Raw genomic sequence first — 25,258 nt, forward strand, 5'->3', positions numbered from 1 at the left:
TCTCCTGTTTTTTTTCTTTTACTAGGAAACACCAACAGCAGTAATGAGCATTACTGACTATGTAGTCCAGGCAGTTCAGAGGTCAGTCCCCCTCCTTAACACAAAATGGAAAGTCCTTTCACCACTGAGGCAGCTCTCAGAGTGAACAGAACTCCTGACGCTGCTGTTTATTTTATTTTTTCACTTTTTTCCTTTTTTTTAATCTTCTTAATCTCCTGTTTGTGTCTGTCAGTCAGGGCTCCCTGATTCGGCTATTGACCTGGGCCATTCGGGGAACTCATAGTCATTAAGATACACCTGGCCCTCATTCTAATCACTAGATCCCTTCCCGCCTCAATCTTTTTATTGGAGTTTCTCCGGGAACGTTTAAGCCCCAAATCCAGTTCCACTGACTCTGATTTGGAAATGGGTGGTGGGTACTGGACTGTAGCCTGCCTCCAGTGCCTGGTGCGTCTCAGGAAAATTTCCGCCTTTTCTTCAGGTGGTAGTGGTATGGAGGCTGCTTCCATCTTGGAATCTGAGATTTCTGAGATGCTGGACTGAGGGAGAGAACTCATGGTTTCTAACATTTCTGGCTGTTTTGAGGGGCCAGATACATTTTGCTCCTGTCCCATCTGTGTGGTAGCAGCTGTCACATGATCCACTTTTTGTTCAGAACCATCTCACTGACCTGAACTTTCTATTACATGGGCTCAGACTCACATTGACCGCTCCTCATACTTATGTGGGGTCATTCCACCAAACTTCATCCCCGCAAGTAAACTGCCTTGCTTAGAAGAGGCATGTGGCTGGTATTGGAGCTCCTGCTGCTGTTTCACTCTCCCACCCAGGTCTGGAAATGCCAGGTTTAATCTGGTGTGGGATCTTCTCCTCATAAGCAACTCTACTGGAGCTTGTTGTTGTGTGAAGGATGGTTCCATAATCGAACGGGAACTGGGATGGGTTGATATCAAGTGAAGCTGCAAGCTGTCTATTTAAGCTGATTCTTCAACAGTTGGATTGCTCTTTCCACCAGACCATTGGATGATTGATGGTACGGAGTTAAATGAAAATGCAGAATGTCATTCAACTTTAGGAAATACTCAAAATCCCTGCTGATAAATGACGTCCCATTGCCCAAAAGATGCTCACTCCAGCTTTTCAATTGTTTTCCTAGTGTTTACTGAATAAACTCTAATCACGTCTAACCGGTTTGAATGGGCATCCCCAATGACCAGGCTCATGAAAGGACCAACACAGTCGACATACAACCATGTGCAGGGTTTATCTGGCCATTTCCATGAATGGGGGGGTGCTGCTGTTGGCACTCTGGGTACTACTCCACCAATATGGCTATGTCAGCATCTAATCCTGGCCAGCAGACATAGCTTCTTGTTAACATTTTCATTTTGGAAACCTCAAGCCAGTATCTGACAGCGACCTTTAACAATCACTCTTACTCCCTCCTCTACAGTAATCTGGTCTCACTGGGCCCAGAAAGTTTTCAATCCTAGTTGTGATGGCCCTTTTGTTTCCCCTATCACCACCAACTATTTTAGTTATGCTAGGACAGGATCTTTTTGTGTCCACAGTCAGTCCACAGGCAAGGGTCTCCATTTCCATTGGGATGTCCTGCGTCTCACATGCTCGCTTGCTGCATGTATAATGACAAAGTCATTTGTCATTGTCCGAGGTGCCTGTTTGAAGTCCTAGTTGGGCTTCAACAAGTAGATGCTTTTGCATGGTTATGTCATCAATTTTACACAACAAAACACCTCTCAGCATCTCATTCAGGGTTTAACCAAAATCATCTGACTCTGCCAGTTCTCTTAACCTCATTAAAATTCCGATACAGATTCCCCTGCTGAATAAAATCAGTAGCATCTCAGAATTAGAGGAGATTTGAGGGATTGGTAAGTGTCCTTAACTAAATCTGTCAACTCTTGAAAGGTTTAGTATCTGGTGCCTCAGGGAAAGTTCGGCTCCTAATATCTGAAAATGCTACAGGTCCACAAATAGTCAGAAGGACTACTTGTTGTTTTTCATCTGCTGCAATGTCATTTTCCAGGAAAAAATAATGCATTCTTTCCACATAACTGGCCCCAATCTTCAATGGTAGGATTAAATGAGTCAGGCCTCCCAAATGAAGGCATGATGCCAGAAATGCTTATCCCAACTCCAAGATGAGCAAATTTTCTTTAGGAACATAGTTTTCTCTCGTCACACTGGAATAACTGAGGAGAGGGTGATATCCTGTCACCGAGTCATCAGTTATTTACATGTGCACAGTACATAGGCTCTGATCAGCCAGCTCAGAGCCAGTCCGTAGAGTGAGGAGACTCTTTGAATCTCCTTTTTTTAAATTTACAATTTTATTTAACACATTTTTCCAAATCAACCTGTTCAGAGATGTTATTACACACCTCTGGAGCACGTAAGACGCAAACCCAAGCCTCTCATCAAGGAAATCCACCGAGCTCTCGTTCTAATCACCACTCTCAAAATGCTCCCCTACTGAAACTTCAGTCACCTGGCTTCAATTTCATCCTTGCTTTGCGGAAGCCTCTGATTTTTCTGTAGTACAGTTCCCACTGTGCCAAAACTCCTCTATCAACTCACTCAAGTGACCATTCTTCATGGGAAAGGCGAGACAATATGTTTTTCGACAATTTTTTTTTGATCTAGTCCAAAAGAAATGTTTCCTTGTAATTCAAATGCCTGGACAGCAAGCAGGAAAACAATTGAAAAAAATCTTAGTTCAGGATCTTACCCACTATCCTAATTTTGCCTGATGTCTTTGTAACTGCCATACCTACAAGGCTATTGAGACTCTTCAGTAAATCTCAGCTTTATCCTTAGGTTCTCCCCAATAAACAAAATATAAATTCAAAACATTCAAGAAAACATTTTTGGTAAAATACAGACAAAATGTCAGACCATGTGGATTGGTTAGAGCAGCAGTTAGATACACTTAGGAGCATGCAGAAGGCAGAAGTTTTCGAAACATGGTCATGCCCAAAGTTCATGCTGATAGATAGGTGACTGCTTGAAGAGGCAGGCAGACAGTACAGGTGTAGCCTGTGGCTATTCCCCTCTAACAAGTACACCATTTTGTATAGTGTGGGACATTGCCTATTGGATGGTAACAGAAGCAGCAAGATCAGTTATACCACAGCTGGCTCTATTGTATAGCAGAGTCAAAATTTAGAACAGCAGTAGTAATAGGGGAGTCTATAGTCAGGTGCAGAAATAAACATTCCTGTGGCTACAAATGAGACTCCAGGCTGGTGTGGTGCCTCCCTAGTGCCCAAGTCAAGGATGTGTCTGAGCGGGCATGGGATTTTTTGCAAAAGGGAGGATGAGCATCCAGAAGTTGTGGTACACATTGGCACTAACAACACAGGTAAGAACAGCGATGGGATACTGCGACAGAAATTTGCAGGGAGTTAGGCAATAAATTGAAAAAATAGGACTTCTGGGGTTTTAGTCTTGGGGTTGCTCCCTGTGCCCCAAGCCAGTGAAGGTTGAAATGAAAGATAATACAGTTACATGCATTGCTAAAGACCTGGTGTAGGAAGGAGGGCTTCAGATATGTGGATCATTAAGATGTCTTCCAGGGCAAGTGGGATCTGTACAATGACAGTTTGCATCCAAACTGCCATTGGGATTTGTTGGGTTCATCCAGGAGGGCTTCCAAAAGCATTAGGTAAATAGTCCAACTAGGGAAGGAGCCATACTAGACCTAGTACTGGGGAACAAGTCCAGCCAGGTGACTGAAGTTTCAGTATGGGAGCATTTTGGGAACAATGACCATAATTCCATAAGTTTTAAGCTACTTATGGATAAGAGTGGTCCTTGGCTGAAAGTATTTACTCGGGGAAGGCTAACTACTATTAGGCAGGAACTGGGAAATATAGATTGGGGCAGCTGTTTGAAGGCAAATTCACATCTAGCATGTGGAAGCTTTTAAAGGTCAGTTGTCTTAAGAGTTCAGGACCTGCACATTCCTGTGAAAATGAAGGATAAAGAGGGCAAGATTCAGGAACCTTGGATACAAAGAGAAATTGTGAGGAGGAAGTGAGGACTGCAGATGTTGGAGATCAGAGTGGAAAAGCACAGCAAGTTAGGCAGCATCTGAGGAGCAGGAGAGTTGATGTTTCAGGAATATCCTGATGAAGGGCTTAAGCCCCAAACATCAACTCTCCTGCTCCTCAGATGCTACCTAACCCGCTGTACTTTTCCAGTTCCACATTTTTTGAAAATAAATTGAGAGCTTAGTCAAAAAGACAAATGAGGTATATGCAAGGTTCAGGAAATTGAAGAGCCCTTGATGAATATCGAGAAAACAGGAAAACATTAAACAAGAGTTAGGAGGGCTAAAAGAGGTCATAAAATGCTCATAGCAAACAGGATTAAGGAAAATCCCAAGGTGTTTTATACATATATAAGGAGCAAGAGGGTAGCTGGGGAAAGGATGGGCCCATTCATAGACAAAGCAGGGAAGTGGGTTACAGCCTTTATAAGTACTTTGCATTGGTATTCATAAGCAGAAATATATGCTGGAGTGTCTCGGGAGAGATATGTAGGTATTCTGCAGCATGTCAATAAAAAGAGTTGGTGGGTGTTTTGAAATTTATTAAGGTAAGACAAGTCCCCAAGTCCTGTTGGGATCTACCCCAGAATACTGCGGGAGATGAGAGAATATTGCTTGTACAAAATCTTTGTATCCTCTTTAGTCATCGGTGAGGTCCAAGAGGACTTGAAGAATCTTCAATGTTGTTGCTTTGTTTAAGAAAGGGAAATTATAGGCCATCAGTGGTCAGGAAATTATTGGAGAAGATTCTTAGGGACATACTCACATTTGCAAAAAGATGGATTTACTACTTTCGGAGCTAGGCTTTGAGAGGGAAAGTCACAAAAATGATTGATGAGGCCAGGGCAGTGAATGTTGTATATATGGACTTAGGCACGGCCTTTGACTAGGTCCCTCATGGCAGGTTGATACAGAAGGTGAAATCACATGGGATCTGCGAGAGCCAATAAGGTGGATACAGAACTGGTTTTGTCATAGGAGAGCAGTGGTGGCAGGGTGTTTTTGTGACTGGAGCTCTGTGACCAATGGTGTTCAGCATGGACCCCTATGGTTTGCAATCTATACAAATGATTTGGAGGAGCATGTAGGTGGTCAGATTTGAAGATGTGTGGATGGCACAAAGATTGGGGGAGCAGATGATAGTGAGGACTGCCAGAGGATATAGCAGGATGTGGATAGGCTGGAGATATAGATAGGCTGGAGACTTGGGCAGAGAAATGACAGTGAAATTTAACCCAGACAAATGTGAGGTGATGCACTCTGGAAGGTCTAAAACAAGAGAGAAGTATACTATAAATGGCAGAACGTTTTGAAGCACTGACATACAGAGAAGTCCAGGCATACAGGTTCAGAATTCCCTTGAAATGACAAAACAAATGGATAAGGTGGTCAAGGCGGCATATGGCATTCTTACAGTTATCAGTCGGGTCACAGAATATAAAACTGTCAACTCATGTTGCAGCTGTATCGAACTTTATAATGGACACATTTGGAATACTACACCCAGTTCTGGTCACCACACTACCAGATGTATGAGGTGGCGTTGGATAGAAAACGTTTACCAGGATATTTGGGCACAGAAAATGTTTACCAGGATATTTGGAGATGTTAGTTGGCTATGAGGAGAGACTTTGACTTTCTTTCACTTGAACATCAGAAGCTGAAGGACAATGTGATCAAAGTTACAAGATTATGCGAGGCATGGATAGAATAGATAGTTGGAATCTTCTTCCCAGGGTAGAAATGTCAATTACTTGGGGACACAGGTTAAGGTAAAATGGGGCAAGTTTAATGGAGATGCGAGAGGCAAGTGTTTTTTTTTTACACAGAGGGCAATAAGTGCCTGGAATGCATTGTCAGAGGTGGTAGAAGCAGATACAATAGCAACGTTTAAGAGGCATCTTGACAAATACATGATTAGACAGGGAACAGAGGGATACAGATCACGTACAGGCAAGATGTTTTCACTTTAGAAAGGCATCATGTGTTGGCACAAGCTTGGTGCCTGAAGGGCCTGTTTCTGTGTTGTACTGTTCTTTATTTTAATATAATGAGAAGCAAATAAGTTGCCCTTAAACGTATTTGAGATAAATCTTTGTATGAAGTAATACAAAAAAAAAGCAGTAATGTATTAAAAGGATTTTCACAGTTTAAAAATGTTAAGTTTAATTTACAAATAACTTCAGTGAAACATCAAATATGGGATCTTTTAATTTTACGTAGCTCAGCACAATAGTCTATTTATCCACTAAACATCTGGGGAAGCCTATCAAAAGTAGCATTTAACATTCATCAATCTTTGTACATTACATGATTTGTATTATTATCTCTTTAAAAGAATTCCAAGCTTTACTGATGCACAATTAAATTAAACTCATCGGCTTTTTTATAACAAGGTAATGTAATTATTCACCGTGAGTTAAGACATGTTTGCAGCACATTCATTTGGATCTTAAGCAAGAAAATCCCTAGTGAAAGATTCAAAAATATGTTAAGTGATGCCATAAAGGATGTCATTGGAGTAAAAGGATTTCATTAGAATTCTCTCCTGTTACTGAGGTTGCCATGTAATACAAAGTAATGAAAAGGGAAATTGCTGAGTGGAGGCCAACCACTTTTTCACTGAGCAAAGAGTAGTTTACAAGAAACTTCTAATTTTGAGAAACAAAAACTCAGCAGGTCTGGCAGCATCCGAGGAGAGAACATTTTGGGTCTGGTTATCCTTTTTCAGCACTGATCGTTACTGGGAAAAGGTTGGTTTATATGTTGAAGATGGCATGAGGGGAGCAGTGAAGAGCAAATGATGGGGTATTGCTTTGGTTTTTGTTGCTAATTTTTGAGACCTTGTGGCTAACTATGATAGAGGCCAAACAATGGGAAATAATTCACTAACATGCTAGCTGTGGACCAGATATACAATTGACATGTGTTCAGTTGATTTAATCTTGTCACCATCTACTGGAACTGAGGTCCAATAATATGTTGGCTGCAGTCAATCTGCCACCTATATTGGACAAGTATTTTGAAATATATCAAGAATTCAAAGTACTACACTCCAAACTTAAACTGGCAAAACATTCTAGTTTGCAGGAAATTGGTATGATAGGAATAGCATTTATGTTTATTTATCACCACAGCACAACTTTCAAATATCTCAAAAATACTTTACATACGATTAATTTCTTGAAAATATGAACTCCATGTAGTCAAGTACAGCAGCTAGTTTACAAATAGCAAACCGTTGCAAGTGACAATGAGACAGATGACCACGTAATCTGCTTTTATCTGGTTGAGAGAATGTCAACTGGTACTCTTCTATGTTTGGTGCATTGCCATTGTTACCATATGAGCATTATTTGGATGTCCATTTGCTACCGCAGAGCATAGCTAACAATGTATGTCTACTGTACTATGTGACGCCAATGTTAAAGTTGTTCAATCATAAGGTGTGAGACTATCATACAGTGTTTACCTTGAATTCTTTTGTTAAACACTAAAATATCTGGATTATGACATGTAATTACATTTCGAAAGTCAACATCAATAATGGTCAAATGTAACATAAGGTATATTTAACATAGCATTGGCAGCTGACTGAACTGCTGACATGATCAATTTAAATAGCCAAACTGTTGTACATCTGTCCATCATTGTACAAGGTTATGCAGATTGATTTTTTGCACATTATGCATTTTTTCTACTTGCTGTCAATTGGCTTTTACTTTTCAAACTTTCTGCTCATTATAGCTAAGTCTACAAAGATGTTAGATTGAAACTTATAAAACTATTTCTAAGATTTCTCTTGTGAAGACATTATTTTATACAGGTTTTCTATTTTATAAGGTATACTATTCTCACAGGGAAAAAAACATTGAGCCACTGGCTAAAGTGTTCAATTAGATATGGATGTAAATCTATGCAGAGCTAACATAATGATATTAACAACAAATTCTGTAAAGTGGAGCTGGCATTTCTTTAGATTGGTTCATTATGGAGGCTTCCCATTCAAACTTGTGCTGACTGAGCTTCAACGTTTTGGCAGTGTGCATAAGCAGTACAAACTTACCATGATCTTATGTCAAGATGTTACAAAAAAAACATTGCCACTACAGGACATGTTTTATGAACCCCAAGAGTGAGTCACCTAGAATATTGTGTGCAGTTTTGGTCTCCTTTTCTGAGGAAGGATGCTCTTGCTCTCAAGGAAGTGCAGCGAAGGTTTACCAGGGATTCCGGGGATGGTGGGACTGATGTATGAGGAGAGATTGACTAGGTTAGGATTGTTTTTGCTGGAGTTCAGACAATATTTCATCGTCACTAACATGCAACACTGAAGCCCCCCAGGGGTGCATACTCAGCCCCCTACTGTACTCACTGTATACCCATGACTGCGACACCAAATACCAGACCACTGGCATTTACAAGTTTGCTGATGACACCACCATAGTCGGTGGATTCTCAGATGGCGACAGAACAGACTACAGATGGGAGGTGGAAGACCTGGAAAAATGGTGCACTGAGAAGAATCTAGCTCTCAGTGCCAGCAAAACCAAGAAACTCAGTATTGACTTTTGGCAGGATGTTACTCATTCCCCCCCCCACCCCACCCCTGCCGAGTGGAGAGTGTCAAGCTTCTGGGACTGGTCATCCACAAACTTTACTGGACTCTTCATGTGGATGTACTGGTTACAAAGGCCCAACAATGTCTCCTGTTCCTCAGGCAGCTGAGGAAATTTGGCATGACAGCGAATACCCTTGCCAACTTTTATAGGTGCACAGAGAGCATTCTGTCTGGATGTCTCAGTACCTGGTATGGCAACTGTACCATTCAAGATCGGAGATGGTTGCAGAAAGTAGTGAACTCGGCCAGGACAATCACAAAGGCCAACCTCCCCTCAAAAGAATCCATCTACCAGGTCCGCAGTTCAGGAAAGGCCGCCAGCATTCTCAAAGATCTATCCCACCCTGGCAATCTTTTTCTACAACCTCTACCATCAGGGAGAAGGTCCAGAAGTCTGAACACATGTACCAGTCGGTTTCATAACAGTTTCTACCCTACTGTTGTTAGAATATTGAATGGACTCACACACTCTTAATATTCGCCTGTACCTGTGCTTTTGTTTTTGCCACTGTTTACCTATTATTTACGATCTATGCTACTTAACTCTGTGATCTGCCTGTATTGCTCACAAGACAAAGCTTTTCACTGTGCCTCGGTACATGTAACAATAAATTCAGATCAATTTAATTCAATATAGCACTCGTGACAAATGGGATCAAAGGTTATTGGGAGAAAGCAGGATTAGGCTATTGAATTGGATGTTCAGCCATGACTGTGATGAATGGCGGAGCGGGCTTGAAAGGCTGAATGACCTCTTCCTGCTCCTTTCATCTATGTCACATAAAAGTGGGTTCCAGTCTTCCAAACTTCCAGTTTTTTAAAATGTGGAAGTTGTGATGTGATCACTAACTAAATTAATGGTCAAAAACCAAATAAAAGCAGCTCAAATTAGTATGCTCTCTATAACCGTGGAGTTAATAAAAATTAACCGTATTTAATGGAGTTAGCCAGTATGTATTGAAAAATATAGGCTGCTTGTCAACAGCTTCTTGATTGTAAAGATCTCTATGAGTGTGCATGACAACTTGTATTTATAAGAACATTTAATGATGAATCTTAGGACATCCTTAACTTTGGCCTGGATGACTTAGAAGCTGGACTAAGTTGGAAGCCATTTAATAGAAGTGGGTAAGGCCTGATTTGTGGTTTTCTGGCCCATTCCCATTTCTGGCAACTTTCACTAATGTGGATAAGGGTAAGGCCAGTGAACTGCACACAGCACTGTCACCCTTGTCAGCTCCATTGTGGGGTGGGTATTTCAAACCTCCTGCAATCTTGATGGTGCCAAACCAGTTTTGTTAAGACACTTAGTTCATGGCACCTCAGAGGAGTTATGAGCCACACAGAGGAAGTCCTAGTTCTGAGACAGGAACAAGAAAAACAGCCATTAAACAATCTCTTGGAAAAACATTGCTCCTCTCAGCTTCTCATAAAGCAGTCAATCAGTCCAATTCAGGAAACTTTCAATCCATTTCACACTATATCACAAAAGCTGTTTGGACAGATGGGCAGAAATCTGGTTTTCCAGATGGACACATTCTTAATACCTGGTTGATCTACAAGAATGCCCAATGGACTCAAACCTTGGGCTATACAGAACAGTTTGTAGAGGAATGCTACCTTTGTTTGATTGACTTTTTTCAAATCCGATCGATTGAAAGAGATTAATCTGATCTTACTCTGAAAACAGCTTGATCGTTCTTTGAAAAGCCTTTCCAATGCCTGTGATCTTATAGCTACTTTCTCACCCTCGATAACTTTCATCAGGAGAGATTAGGGAGGCATTGCTGGAAAAACTGTGAGGAAGCCCATCAAGCAAGGTGAGTCCTGGGTTTCTTGGATGGAACAGGTTTGGGCACAGTAGAAGGGAGAGTGAGGACTATGGGGCAGTGGATATTGGAGCTTAGCTAAGCAGGCACAATGCTGGGGTACAGACTTGGGGTGCTCCTGATACACGACAGACACCTCCCAAAGCCGGCAATCCTTCTGCTTTTTTCTCACCTTTTCAACAACTTAATCAGCACCTCAACACCCATAGAGCAGTGCAACCTAGTTGATTATCCTCTCCACCCTCTTCCACATTACAGTGAGTGGTTCGGGTGAGCAGAAAAGCGGTGGATTACACATCTGACGTATCTTACCTGCACTCCCACTGAAAACACGCCTGCCAAGGAGATTATAAAATTCCCTCATGTCCATATTCACAAGATTCAGAGATATGAAGTAGAATAAAGCTTTTTCTTTAATACAAGGAATATTGTGTAAAATTAACAGTTTTATAAAATTGTAAAATGAGTTTTTGTTCCAAAGCATGTTTGTAAATGAGGTGTTTCAGGAGCATTTCAACGACTTGCCAATGACTCAGGGGTTACATACTTTGTAGAAACTGGAACAGTAGATAACAAAATGGGTTTTTGGGGTAAGAAGAGACCTGGGGGTTATGGAAGGAGGAGGTAGAAGTTGAAGGTTGAAAGACCAGTCATGATTACAATGGGAGAAAGTGAGGACTGCAGATGCTGGAGTTCAAAGTTGAGAGTGTGGTGCTGGAAAAGCACAGCAGGTCAGGCAGCATTTGAGGAGCAGGAGAATCGGCGTTTTGGGCAAAAGTCCTTCATCAGGAATGAATGAATTCCTGATGAAGGGCTTTTTGCCCGAAACGTCGATTCTTCTGCTCCTCGAATGCTGTCTGACCTTCTGTGCTTTTCCAGCAGCACACTCTTGATCACGATTACAATGGGTCAATGTGCCAGCAGATGGGGATGAGCTTTCTAGCTTGCCAGCTTTGCCACCTGCCTGTCTACATTAGCATTCATTTCAAGGATGCTTGAATGTAAGAGCAGACATGCACTGCTGGGGCTATATAAGGCTCTGGTCAGACTGCATTTGGAATACATTTTGAGCAGTTTTGGTCCCAGTATCTAGGGAAAGATTTGTAGGTATTTGGAGGGGGTTCAGAGGAGCTTTAGAAGAATGATCCCAGGATTTATGAGGTGACGTTGAGGACTCTGGGTTGAGACTTGATAGAGTTTAGAAGGATGAGGAGAGATCTAATTGAAACTTATAGAATACTAAGAGGAGAAAGTGAGGACTGCAGAAGTTGGAGATCAGAGCTGAAAAATGCGTTGCTGGAAAAGCGCAGCAGGTCAGGCAGCATCCAAGGAGCAGGAGAATCGACATTTCGGGCATAACTGAAGATGGGCTTATGCTCGAAACGTCGATTCTCCTGCTCCTTGGATGCTGCCTGACCTGCTGCGCTTTTCTAGCAACACATTTTTCAGCTCAGAATACTAAGAGGCCTGGCTAGTGTGGATGTGAAGACCTGAGGACACAGCCTCAGAGTGAAGGGATGACTTTTTAGAACAGAGAGGAGGAGGAATTTCACCACAGGGTGGTGAATCTGTGGAACTCATTGCAGCAGAGGATGGTGGAGGCCAAGTCACTGAGTGCATTTAAGACAGAGATAGATAGTTTCTTAATTAGTAAGGAAATCAAGGATTATAGGGAGAGGGTAGGAGAATGGGGTTGAGAAACGTATGATTGAATGGTTACTAGACTTGATGGGCCAAATGGCCTAAGTTTGCTCCTATATCATTTGATCTGCTTATGTAGCTAACTCGGATTGTCTGCAGTTCATGCCCGCTTCCCTGACATGAAAACAGTGCATGTGTATACTTCCTGGACGGAGACAGGATTGTGGGTTTTGGAAAATGCAAGGCCAATGGGTGTTGATTTATTGGTCTGAACAGTGGAAGAACTTCCCCTTATTCTGCAAATAGTGTAATGTGATCTTCTTTACCAGGCAGATAGGACTTCAGTCTAATGACTCAGTTAAAGCAGCCAAAATGTTCACTTTATAATTTCTGCAATTAAATTAAAAGGCTACAGAAAAACATTCTTCTGTATCTAAATGTTATATGCTGCAGCTGAATGTAAAAAATGGAATGCTTGTCTTTATCACTTGGCAATGTGGTAACACAAACTGTCATTTCTGTTTCCTACGCTATCAAATACTGTGGCAAATAACGTAGACCCTGACCCTCATCTCCAAGTCAGCTGGAATCAATTCCAGGAGCAAATGCTAAACTGTTATCCTAATATATGTAACTCTGCACAAAAGTCCAGTGAGGAGTATATATCCACTAAATCAACAAGCGAGATCAAGCATTTATTTTAAGCTAAATTCGTCTATTAAAGTATACATTTCTGAAATCTGACTAGGATACACTTATTGAATTATATCAACTTAGTTTTGTCTCTTGTTCATGATTGTGCACATAATAAATACGGCATTTCAAAATGCAATAAATGTATTTTAAAAAGTAAAGTGTTCATTGATGGTACCATCACTGGTTAGGAAGTCAGAAGAGTTGAACAATAACTCAATTGGAAATCATTTGTCCACAGCCTGCACCATTGGCATTAAATACATATCTGAATTTCTTCAAGCTTGTACACTAACTAAAACAAAGAAATAACAGGACCTCTGTCTTGGCTGTTATTTACAAGAAATGTTTCTGGATCAGGAATGACAGCAATTCTAAAACATTTTAATTAAACATTATATAGCCAATAAATGATATTAGTATTCTGAATATACTTAAGAAACGTGGGTACTCTATTTTATGGGACATTTCTTTCTTTAATGCTGGATTCCACCAATGTTTACTGTACTATCTGCATAAGGGCCCGTTAGGCACAGCCAAAAGTGGGCAAAGTAATTTATTTCATAGTCAGACTAATGAAGGATATTTGGTGAAAAATTAGTCAAATATAATTATTCCCTTGTAACTGTGTTTGGTCTGTTTGTGAAGACTTACAATTTACATGACATCCCTGAATTCCATTCACCCTGTCCAAAGAAATTACTCCTTAATGTGGATGTAAACCACACAAAAATTGGATGAAAGCTTCTTATTCTCCTCATGAAACTGTTATTTTAACATTTGCCCATTCCCACCCCCCCAAACAATCATCACAAAACACAGGTGCTCAGCCAGAGTCCATTGTAAACAGCTGAACTTGCTGTGGATTCCAATATAGTTCCGCCGTTGTATTATAAGCCAAGGACCAAATATACGGAACAAAAAACTCCTCTGGTTGCTCCTCTTCAACATACTTGAACTTCAGTTCTGGGAATTTCTGTCAAAGAAAGATGAAATTAGAAATGAATAACTACATATTCAACTTTTTTTATTGGGCTCCCTGATCAAATCATTTGAACAAGAATCACTTCATCCCTTTTCCAGTCTCCAATTTTTTCCTTAGAGAGCCAAGAGTTGAAGCAATGCAACCGCTGAGCCCATTCAACACTTTTAAAATAAGCATTCCTTACTTCTATTTTCTGTCCCCCACCACTCACACAGCTATACATACACTGGATATGATGCCCTATTTTGATTCTGCACTACATGTGACAAAGTCAGTCAACAGATTTATAGTCATTTGAGTTGAGAAGCAGGATGAAAGGTTTGATCTCACATTCTCTTTTCACAGACTGTATTCCTTTCTTCATTGTACACACACACACACACACACACACAAATATATATAAAATTTAGCAGCGAGAGTAGGGCATGTTCTACAGATTCAGGATCAGTTCCTGTGGATTGGAGGGTGGCTAATGTTGTCCCACCTTTTAAGAAAGGAGGGAGAGAGGAAACAGAATTATAGACCAGTTAGTCTGACCTCAGTAGTGGGAAAATTGCTGGAGTCAATTATAAAGGACGAAATTACGACACATCTGGATAGCAGTAACAGGATAGGTCAGAGTCAGCATGGATTTATGAAGGGGAAATCATGCTTGACTAATCTTCCGGAATTTTTTTAAGGATGTAACTGAAGATGGACAAGGGAGATCCAGAGGATATAGTATACCTGGACTTACAGAAAGCCTTTGATAAAGTCCCACGTAGGAGGTTAGTGAGCAAGATTAGGGCACGTGGTATTAGGGGCAAAATATTGACATGACTTGAAAATTGGTTGGCTGACGGGAAACAAAGAGTAGTGATAAATGGCTCCCTTTTGGAATGGTAGGCGGTGACTAGTGGTGTGCCGCAGGGATCAGTGCTGGGACCGCAGCTTCTTATAATGTACATTAATGATATAGATAAAGATATTAAAAGTAATATTAGCAAGTTTGCTGATGACATAAAGCTGGGTGGTAGGGTGAAATGTGAGGAGGATATTAGGAGAACACAGGGTGACCTGGACAGACTAGATGAGTGGATGGATGCATGGCAGATACAGTTTAATGTGGATAAATGTGTGCTTATCCACTTTGGTGGCGAGAACAGGAAGGCAGATTACTACCTAAATGGAGTCAAGTTAGGTAAAGGGGCAGTTCAACGAGACCTAGGTGCTCTTGTACATCAGTCAATGAAAGCAAGCATGCAGGTACAGCAGGGAGTGAAGAAAGCTAATAGCATGCTGGCCTTCATAACAAGAGGAATGGAGTATAGAAACAAAGAGATCCTTCTGCAGCAGTACAGGGCCCTGGTGAGACCACACCTGGAATACTGTGCTCAGTTTTGGTCTCCAAATTTGAGGAAAGACATTCTGGCTATTGAGGGAGTGCAGCATAGGTTCACGAGGTCAATTTCCAGAATGGCGGGACTACCTTATGCTGAAAGATTGGAGCAACTGGGCTTGTATATGCTTGAGTTTAGAAGGCTGAAAGGGGATCAGATTGAGATGTATAAGATTATTAAAGGATTGGACCCTCTGGAGGCAGGAAGCATGTTTCCGCTGATGGGTGAGTCCTGAACCAGAGGACACAGTTTAAAAATAAAGGGTAGGCCACTTAGAATAGACTTGAGGAGAAACTTCTTCACCCAGAGTGATGGGTGTATGGAATGCTCTGCCCCAGAAGGCTGTGGAGGCCAAGTCTCTGGATACTTTCAAGAAAGAGTTGGATAGAGCTCTTAGAATAATGGAATCAAGGGTAATGGGGATAAGGCAGGAACAGGATACTGATTGAGGATGATCAGCCACGATCATAATGAATGGTGGTGCAGGCTCAAAAGGGCAGAATGGCCTACTCCTGCACCTATTGTCTATTGGGGTCCTTTAACTCATTTCAGCAATTGATAACATCATGACTGATCTGTGGTCTCAACTTCACTTTCCTAGCTTTCACTAATACTCGACTCCCTTGTTAGTTAAAAATCTGAGTGATTGTTAAGCTTAGCTAGCTGGATGGACGGCTGGTTTACAAAGCAGGCTGACTCCAACAGTATGGGTTCAATTCCTGTACTGGCTGAAGTCATCATGAAGGTCCCATTTTCTCGACCTTGCCCCTTGTCTGAGGTGTGGTAACTCTCATAGTAAATTCACCACCAGTTGGGACTAGAGCAATTTTACCTGACCCAGTTAACAATCTATCTAACTTTACCTTAAAAATACTCAATAACCCTGTTTCCACTGCTGTCTGGAACAAGGTTGCACAGACCCATGACCTTTTCTCGTAAGGTAACATTCCCATATCTTGGAACCTATTATGAACTTCTTCAATACAATTATTTCCTAATAAGAAACCTAAACCAGCACTCTTTATGTGGTCTTACCAACGCCCTATTGAACTATACCAAGACATCATTATTTTTATCTTTTATTGATAAGAACATATGAACTAGGAGCAGTCTGGCCCTTCGAGCCTGCTCAGCCATTCAATAAGATCATGGCTGATCTTTTGTTGCCTCTACTTACCTGCCCTCTCACTGTAATCTTTAATTCCTTCACTGTTCAAAAAAGTATTTATCTTAGCCTTAAAAACATTTATTGAATTAGCATCAACTACTTCACTGGGCAGGGAATTCTACAGATTCACAATCCTTTGGGTGAAGAAGTTTTTTCTCAATTCAGTCCTCAACCTGCTCCCCCTAATTTTGAGGCTATGCCCTCTTGTCCTAGTTACACCTCCTCTCTAAGTCTATCTCATCTATTCCCTTCATAAATTTATATGTTTCTATAAAATCCCCCCTCATTCTTCTGAATTCCAATGAAGATAGTCTCTGTCTACTTAGTCTCTCCTCATAAACTAACCCCCTCAACTCCGAAATCAACCTAGTGAATCTCCTCTGCAGCCCCTCCAGTACCAGTACTGAAATTTTGGTCTCCTTACTTGAGAAAGGAGACCAAAATTTCATACAGTACTCCAGGTGTGGCCTCACCAGCACCCTGTATAGCAGCAACATAACCACCCTGCTTTCAAACTTAATCCCTTTAGCAATGAAGGACAACATTCCATTTGCCTTCCTAATTACCGTTTGTACCTACAAACCAAAGTTCTGTGATTCATGCAGGACGATGCCTAGGTTCCTCTGTTGCATGCTATAACCTTTTACCATTTAAGTAATAGCCTGTTTTACTGTTATTCCTGCCAAAAATTGATGACTTCACGTTTATTTACATTGTATTCCATCTGCCAGACCTTTGCCCACTCCTGTAAAAAATTTCACAGTCCTCTGCATACTTTGCTCTAGCACTCATCTTAGTGTCATCTGCAAACTTTGACACACCACATGTCATCCCCAAATTCCAAATCATCTATATAAATTATGAATACTTGCGGTCCCAACACTGATCCCTGAGGCACACCACTAGTTACTGATTGCCAACCAGAATAGTGATAATTCAGTGGTGGGTAAAGTGTTGGAAAGGAATTTAAGAGATAGGATTAATAATCATCTAGAAAGGAATAGTTTGATTAGAGACAGTCAACAAGGTTTTGTGAAGGGTAGTTTGTGCCTCACAAACCTTGAGAAGGTGACCAAACAGGTGGATGAGGGTAAAGCAGTCGATATGGTACATATGGATTTCAGTGAAGTATTTGATTAAGTTCCCCACAGTAGGCTATTGCAAAAGATAGAAGCATGGGATTGAGGGTGATTTGGTGATTTAGTGGTTTAGATCAGAAATTGGCTTGCTTAAGAAGTCAGAGGGTGGTGATTGATGGGAAATGTTCATCCTGGAGTTCATTTACTAGTGGTGTACTGCAAGGATCTGTTTTGGTGCCACTGCTGTTTGCCATTTTCATAAATGATCTGCATTAGGGTTAGCAAATTTGCAGATGACACTGAAGTCTGAGGAGTTGTGGATAGTGCGGAATGATGTTGCAGTTTATAGAGAGGCAGAGTTAAGCTGCAGAGGTGGCAACTGGAGTTTAATGCGGAAAGGTGTGAGGTGATTCACTTTGGAAGGAGTAACAGGAATACAGAGTACTGAGCTAATGGTACGATTTGTGGTAGTGTGGATGAGCAGAGAGATCTCGGTGTCCAGGTGCATAGATCCCTGAAAGTTACCACCCAGGTTGTTAAGGTGGTGTAGAGTGTGTTAGGTTTTATTGGTAGAGGGATTGGGTTTTGCAGCCATGAGGTCATGTTGCAGCTATACAAAACTGATGTGGCCACATTTGGAGTATTGTGTACAGTTCTGGTCACTGCATTACCGGAAGGATGTGGAAGCATTGGAAAGGGTGCACAGGAGATTTACCAGGATGTTGTCTGGTCTGGAAGGTAGGTCTTATGAGGAAAGGCTGTGGGACTTGAGGCTGTTTTCATTAGAGACAAGAAGGTTAAGAGGTAACTTAATAGAGACATTCAAGATGATCGGAGGATTACATAGAGTGGACAGTGAGACCCTTTTGCTTTGGATGGTGATAGCTCGCATGAGGGGACATAGCTTTAAATTGAGAGGTGACAGCTATCAGTGCACTCAGTGTAGTAAGGACATGGAATGCCCTGCATGCAACAATAATAGACTTGCCAACTTTAAATGGTCATTGGATAAACATATGGATGATAATTGAACAGTATAGGTGACATGGACTTCAGATTGGTTTCACAGGTTGGTGCAACATTGAGGACCAAAAGGCCTGTACTGCGCACTAATGTTCTACTAACTTAATTGAACTTATCAAGGACATGACGAAGGTGATTGATGAGGGTAGAGTAGTGGATGTTGTACATGGATTTTTCTAAGGCTTTCGGCAATTTCCCTCGTGATAGGCTCATCCAGCAGATCAAGATGCATGGGATCCACAGTGATTTGGTTGCTTGGATTCAGAAATTGGCTTGCCCATAGAAGCAGAGGGTAGTGGTGGAATGGTGTTTATCTGGCCGGAGGTCTGTGATTAGTGGTGTTCTGCAGGGATCCCTATTGGAACATCTTCTGTTTGTGATATTTATAAATGACTTGGATGAAAATGTAGATAGAAAATACAGATGACACAAAGATCGGCAGAGTTGGTAGAATTGTAGAAAGTTGTCAAAACATACAGGGAGATGTAGATCAGTTGCAGATTTGGGCAGAGCAATGGCAGATGGGGTTTAATCTGGGTAAGAGTGAGGTGCTGCACTTTGGGAGATCAAATGTTCAGAAAGAATACACAGTTAAAGGCAGGATCCTGAAAAGCATGCATGCACAGTGGGATCTTGGGACTCAAGTCCATAGTTCTCTGAAAGTGGCCACACAAGTAGATGGAGTGATAAAGACGATGAATGGCATGCTTGCCTTTATTGGTTGGGGAACTGAGTACAAGAGTCAGGATGTCATGTTGCAGCCTTATAAGACTTTGGTTAGACCATAGTTTGAATACTGCATTCAATTCTGGTTGGAACATTACAGGAAGGATGTGGAGGTTTTGGAGAGGGTGCAGAAGAGGTTTACCAGGATGCTGCCTGGCTTAGAAGGTATGAACTATGAGGAGAGGCTATAAAAAATTGGGTTGTTTTCTCTGGAGCAGTAGAAGCTGAGGGAAGACTTTATGAAAATCTATAAAATTATGAGATACATACATAGGACTGACAGTCAGAATATTTATCCCAGAGTTGAAATATCTAATACTAGGGGTCATTTATGGTCGGTGGGGGGGGGGGGGGGGGGGGGGGGGAGTTCAAAAGAGAGTCACAGGTGAAATGCCAGAAGACTGGAGGCTGGCTAATGTGTGGCACCACTATTTAAGAAAGGTGGTAAGGAAAAGCCAGGGAACTATAGACTGGTCAGCCTGACATCAATGGTGGGCAACTAGTTGGAGGGAATCCTGAGGGACAGGATTTACATGTATTTGGAAAGGCCAGGACTGATTAGGGATAGTCAGCATGGCTTTGTGCATGGGAAATCATACCTCAACCTGGTTGAGTTTTTTGAAACAGGAACAAAGAGAACTGATGAGGGGAGAGCAGTAAATTGGTTAAGCAAGGTTAGATCTCATGGAATAAAGGGAGAACCAGCCATTTGGATACAAAATTGGCTCAAAGATAGAAGACAAAAGGTGGTGGTGAGGATTGCTTTTCAGACTGGAGGCCTGTGACCAGTGGTGTGCTATAAGAATTGGTGGTGGATCCACTACTGTTTGTCATTTATATAAATGATTTGGATGTGAGCATAAGAGGTATTGTTAGTAAGTGTGCAGATGACACCAAAATTGGAGGTGTAGTGGACAGTGAAGGAGGTTACCTCAGAGTATTACAGGACCTTAATCAGGTCAGCTAATGGGCTGAGGAGTGACAGATTGAGTTTAATTTAGATAAATGCAAAGCACTGCATTTTGGAAAAGCAAATCAGAATGAGACTGATACACTTCATGCTAAGTTTCTGGGAAGTGCTGCTGAACAAAGGGACTTTGGAGTGCAGGTTCATAGTGCCTTGAAAGTAGAGTTGCAGGTAGATAGGATAATGAAGGCGGCATTTGATATGCTTTCCTTTATTGATCAGAGCATTGAGTATAGGAGTTGGGAAGTTATGTTGTGGCTGTACAGAACATCTGTTAGGCCACTTTTGGAATACTGTGTGCAATTCTGGTCTCCTTCCTATCAGAAGGATGTTGTGAAATTTAAAAGGATTCAGAAAAGATCTACAAGGATGTTGCCAGAGTTGGAGGATTTGAGCTATAGAAAGAGGCTGAATAGGTTAGGGCTGTTTTCCCTGGAGCATTGGAGACTGAGAGGTGACCTTATAGAGGTTTATAATATCATGAGGGGCATGGATAGGATAAACAGACAAGGTCTTTCCCCGGGTGGGGGAATACAGAACTAGAGGGCATAGGTTTAGATTGAGAAAGGAAAGATATGAAAGGGATCTAAGGGGCAACTTTTTCACACAGAGGGTGGTACGTGTATGGAATTAGCTGCCAGAGGAAGTGGCGGAGGCTGGTATAATTACATCATTTAAAAGGCATCCGGATGGGTATTTGAATAAGGAAGGTTTAGAGGGATATGGGCCATGTGCTGGTAAATGTACTAGATTAAGTTAGGATATTTAATAGGCATGGACGAGTTGGACCAAAGGGTCTATTTCCATGCTGGACATCTCTATGAGATGTGCAAGGCACATTTTTTTCAATAGGATGGTAAACATCTGGAATGCACTGCCATGGGTTGTGGTGGAGGCAGATATGATAGGGGCAGTTATGGGACTTTTAGATAAGCAGATGAATATGCAAGGGATGGAGGGGTATGGAACATGGCAAAAGTGAGGACTGCAGATGCTGGAAACCAGAGTTTAGGTCAGAGTGGTGCTGAAAAAGCACAGCAAGTCAGGCAGCATCCGAGGAGCAGGAACATCGACGTTTCAGGCAAATGGGCAGATAGAAGGAATTAGTTTAATTTGGCGTCATGTTCGACACAATATCCTGGGCTGTAGAGCCCATTCCTGTGCTTTTCTGCTCTACATACTTTGTGATTCATGTATCAGGGCATCCAAATCCCTCTGTACTACAGAGATCTGCAAGCTCTCTCCATTCAAATAATGTGCTGTTTTACCTGTTAAAGAAGGTAAGTACTTTTTTTTATGCTCCAACTGCTAAATGTTTGCCCACTCAATATAATTTTTCAAACTCATTATATCTTCTTCACACAACACCAGGTTATAGTCCAACAGGTTTATTTGGAAGACTAGCTTTTGGAGCGCTGCTCCTTCACAGCTGCCTGATGAAGCAGTGCCCCGAAAACTAGTGCTTCCAAATAAACCCATTTATATACAACTTTTCACGTCCTCAGAATACTCTAAATTATTTCACAGCTATTAAATTAATTTTAAACGTGCCTCAAATATGACATCCAATTATTATACAGTAAAATGTCAGGCAAGATGTGAAGTAATTGTAAAGTTAGAGATGGTGAATGTTTTCAAATCTAGCAGGAATCCTTGGTCTCCTAACAGTGCTGTGGAAACTTTATGCTCAAGAATGTGTTCTTCAGACCTAAGTAGGGCATGAACCTATGTCTTTCTGAATTACCACTCCAAAAGATCATAAAATGGAAGAAATAGGAACAGAATTTGTACTTGCAGAATTACAGTTTACTTTGCTCAAAAACTGCATTAATCCATGTAAGATTCTGTAAATCTGTTTTTTTAGATTAGAATAAGTCTGGCCATTATGGCACAGACACAGAGGGAGTTAACATCTTCAATACCTTATCTGGGCCGACATGACTCAATTGTTAAAGTGCACTTGAGAATGTAATTTTCGAAAAACGTTTTGCGATTTACATATGAAAGAACCGAAACCAACATGGTCATTCTAAAAGATGAGGCTTAATAAACAATCCAGGTATTTTTCAATCTATAATTTCAGTTACATCACACTATAAACTTTTGCTATAAATTCTGTGTCTTACAATCTTATTCTCCACAATCACCTGGTGATGGAGCAGTGCTTTGAAAGTTAGTACTTCCAAATAAACCTGTTGGCTATAACCTGGTGTTGTGTGATTTTTAACTTTGTACACCCCAGTCCAACATTGGTGTCTCCAAATCATGAATAAATTGTGTTTTGCTCAATCTCAAGTGGTTTGAACAGTCGCCCTCGTTTCTGGAGCAGGCACTTCATATTTCCCTTTAAAACTAAGGAAAAGTTATGGTCTGGGGTACCTTCTTAAAATATTTTGAGAGGGTCTGGTCTGGTCCATAACACTCTCCCATCCTAAGGAAAAGACCTTTGCTATTCACTTTATCTATGCCCCTCATGATTAACCTCTATAAGGTCACCCCTCAACCTCCTATGCTCCAGTGAAAAAAATCCCAACATATCCAGCCTCTCCCTATAACTCAAACCCTCCAGTCCTGGCAAGATGCTGGTAAATCTTTTTTGATCCAATCTCTGTAATCTCTTCATATGCCTCTCTCAACCTGACTTTCCACCTATTCTAGTGTTGTCTGCAAACTTGGCTACACTACAGTACTTCTTCCAAGTCATTAATATATATTGTAAACAATTGCGGTCCCAGCACTGATCCCTGTGGAACCCCATCAGTCACAGGTTGCCAACCTGAAAAAGCACCCCTTATCCACACCGTTTCCTGCCTACCAGCCAATTCTCTACCCTTGCCAATATACTACCTCCAATATCGTGTACTCTTATCTCATGATGTAACTTTTTTTGAGGTACTTTGTTATACGCTTCTGGAAGTCCAAGCCCTACTACTGAAATAAGTCAATATTTGAATGGGAGCAATTGGTGACATGATTCCAGGCCTAATCTTGCGATGTCTTGGTTGCAATTTAACAACCTGAGAAGTTCCCATTTACAGCTGTATAGTTAACTAAAAATTAAGAAACAATCTACTACTATCCTACTATGTCCTATTTCCGAGATCATTTAATCATTAATGAACAAGCTAGACCTTTGCCAAAAACTTTCAGAAAATCCAATTATAAAAGTGATTGAATTCCTTCTGTCTATTAACAAATCAACAGTTTTGGAATATGGTAAAATTTTTGAAGGTTTAAGCACTAGTCCAATGAAAGTAGTTTAATAGTTGAATAATCATTGCTTTCCATTTTCAATCATCTGGAACTTCTCCCGAATATATCTAAATTACAAAAATATTTGTTAAAGCTTCCTTGATACAAATATATTAACTTACAAATTAGGAGCAGGGTTAGGTTAGATCAGCTCCTTAATACCTGCTCTGCCATTCAATAACTCCCTGATCAGGGGTTCAACTTCATATTCCCATCTACCCTCTATGACCTTTGGCTTACTTGTTATTCAAGAATCTATTAACCTATGCCTTAGAAATATTAAAGACTTTGTGGAATCGTTATAGAAGAATGCTTGTGGAAGAATTTCAAACAGCTACAACCTTCTTCATCTCTCAGATGAAAAACCACTTCTTTTTAAACTGCATCTCTAGTTCTAGTCTCTCAAACAAGGGGAACATCCTTTCAGCATCCATCACATAAAATCCTGAGAGGATTTGACATGTTGCAATAGGATAAGAACAGAACAGCATTAGAAATAGGAGTAGAAGTAGGCCTTTTAACCCTTGAAGTCCACTCTGCCATTCAATGAGATTGTGGCTGTGTTTCTACTTAACACCTACAATTTAAATACACATCCTCACACCTCTTGATGTTTATAAAATGTAGAAATCTATCAATTCCTGGATATCAATACATGAAACAATTGAATCTTCATAGCCCTCTAGGGCAGATAATTCCACATTCAATAAGACCATAAGAAATAGGGCCATTCGGCCCCTTGGGCCTGTTCTCTATTCAACAGGATTATAGTTGATCCGGCATCCCTCACAACCATTTGCCTGTGTTTTCCTTCTAACCCTCAATTCCCCTACTGATCAAGAATCTATCTATCTGTCTATCTCAACCTTAATTATACACATGGACTCTGCCCCAACTTTCTCTATAGCAAGGAGTTCCAAATACTCTCAACCCTCAGAGGAGAAATTCCTCATCCCAGTCTTAAATTGTCACCTCTTTATTCTGACACTATTCCCTCTGATCTTAGAACCACTCTTTCAGTGAATAAATTTCTCTTCACCTCAGTCCAAGCTTGTTTCTGCCCTTGCTCAGTGTTTTACACCTATTCAATTTTCTAGCAAGGATCAGTGAGTTATTGGCAAACTAAGATATAATCAGCTGTGCTAATGGGCCAAACCTACTGTTAGTCCATTTATAACATACCTTGCAGCTGGTTTGCCAACTGAGCCACTACAGAGCTCATCATTTCCTATTTGCATGATTCCCAAAAGAGACAAGACAGTGGCAATATCCGATGGTACTTAAAAAAGGTGCACTGAAACACGTATTATTCTAAACTGAACCTTGTGACTATACCTTCCACAATTTATTGTATCTGAAATTCAGTAATTGAGATTTAAATGGAAGTGAAATAGTGGCAAGTTAAAATGCTATCTTGCCAGTTTGCATTGATTTGGGTCTCTATAAAAGGACATAGTTCAGATGAGGGGCAGATTGTTGACCCAACACAAGGGAAACATTGACACTACAAACTCGTGAAAGATGATCATATACCACTCCATTATTAATGGACAGTTGCCTCTCTGTCTTTGTCGTTAGTGTTCTAATCATGTTGCACTCTGACAGTTTGTTCTGGACTGTGGACTCATCCTAATGAATAATGAAAGGAGCTATTTTTCATCGCTCCACAGAATCCACTGCTCTCTGTGACTCTATCCTGATGACAATAGACAGCAGTAAAAGGCAGTGAAATGGATCTTAAAGTAAAATATCATACATTTACTTATGGAGAAGAGTAAAATATTAATTAACAAAAGAAAAGGAAAAGCTCATGCTTAGACCAA

The 25,258-nt window shown here is 40.9% G+C and overlaps 1 protein-coding gene across 2 annotated transcripts in view; it reads right to left on the bottom strand.

The window, feature by feature from the left end:
- Positions 1 to 11,961: 11,961 nt before the first annotated feature.
- Positions 11,962 to 25,258, bottom strand: part of dym (dymeclin) — a 488,802-nt gene continuing 475,505 nt past the window's right edge. For both annotated transcript variants that reach the window (XM_060828960.1, XM_060828953.1), the window contains one exon: positions 11,962 to 13,832. In XM_060828960.1, the coding sequence (XP_060684943.1) occupies positions 13,683 to 13,832 (150 nt within the window). In that variant the 3' untranslated portion in view covers positions 11,962 to 13,682. The remainder of the gene's footprint in view (positions 13,833 to 25,258) is intronic.

The sequence above is a fragment of the Hemiscyllium ocellatum genome, chromosome 1 (genome assembly GCF_020745735.1).
Source record: "Hemiscyllium ocellatum isolate sHemOce1 chromosome 1, sHemOce1.pat.X.cur, whole genome shotgun sequence".
NCBI classification, from domain to species: Eukaryota; Metazoa; Chordata; class Chondrichthyes; order Orectolobiformes; family Hemiscylliidae; genus Hemiscyllium; species Hemiscyllium ocellatum.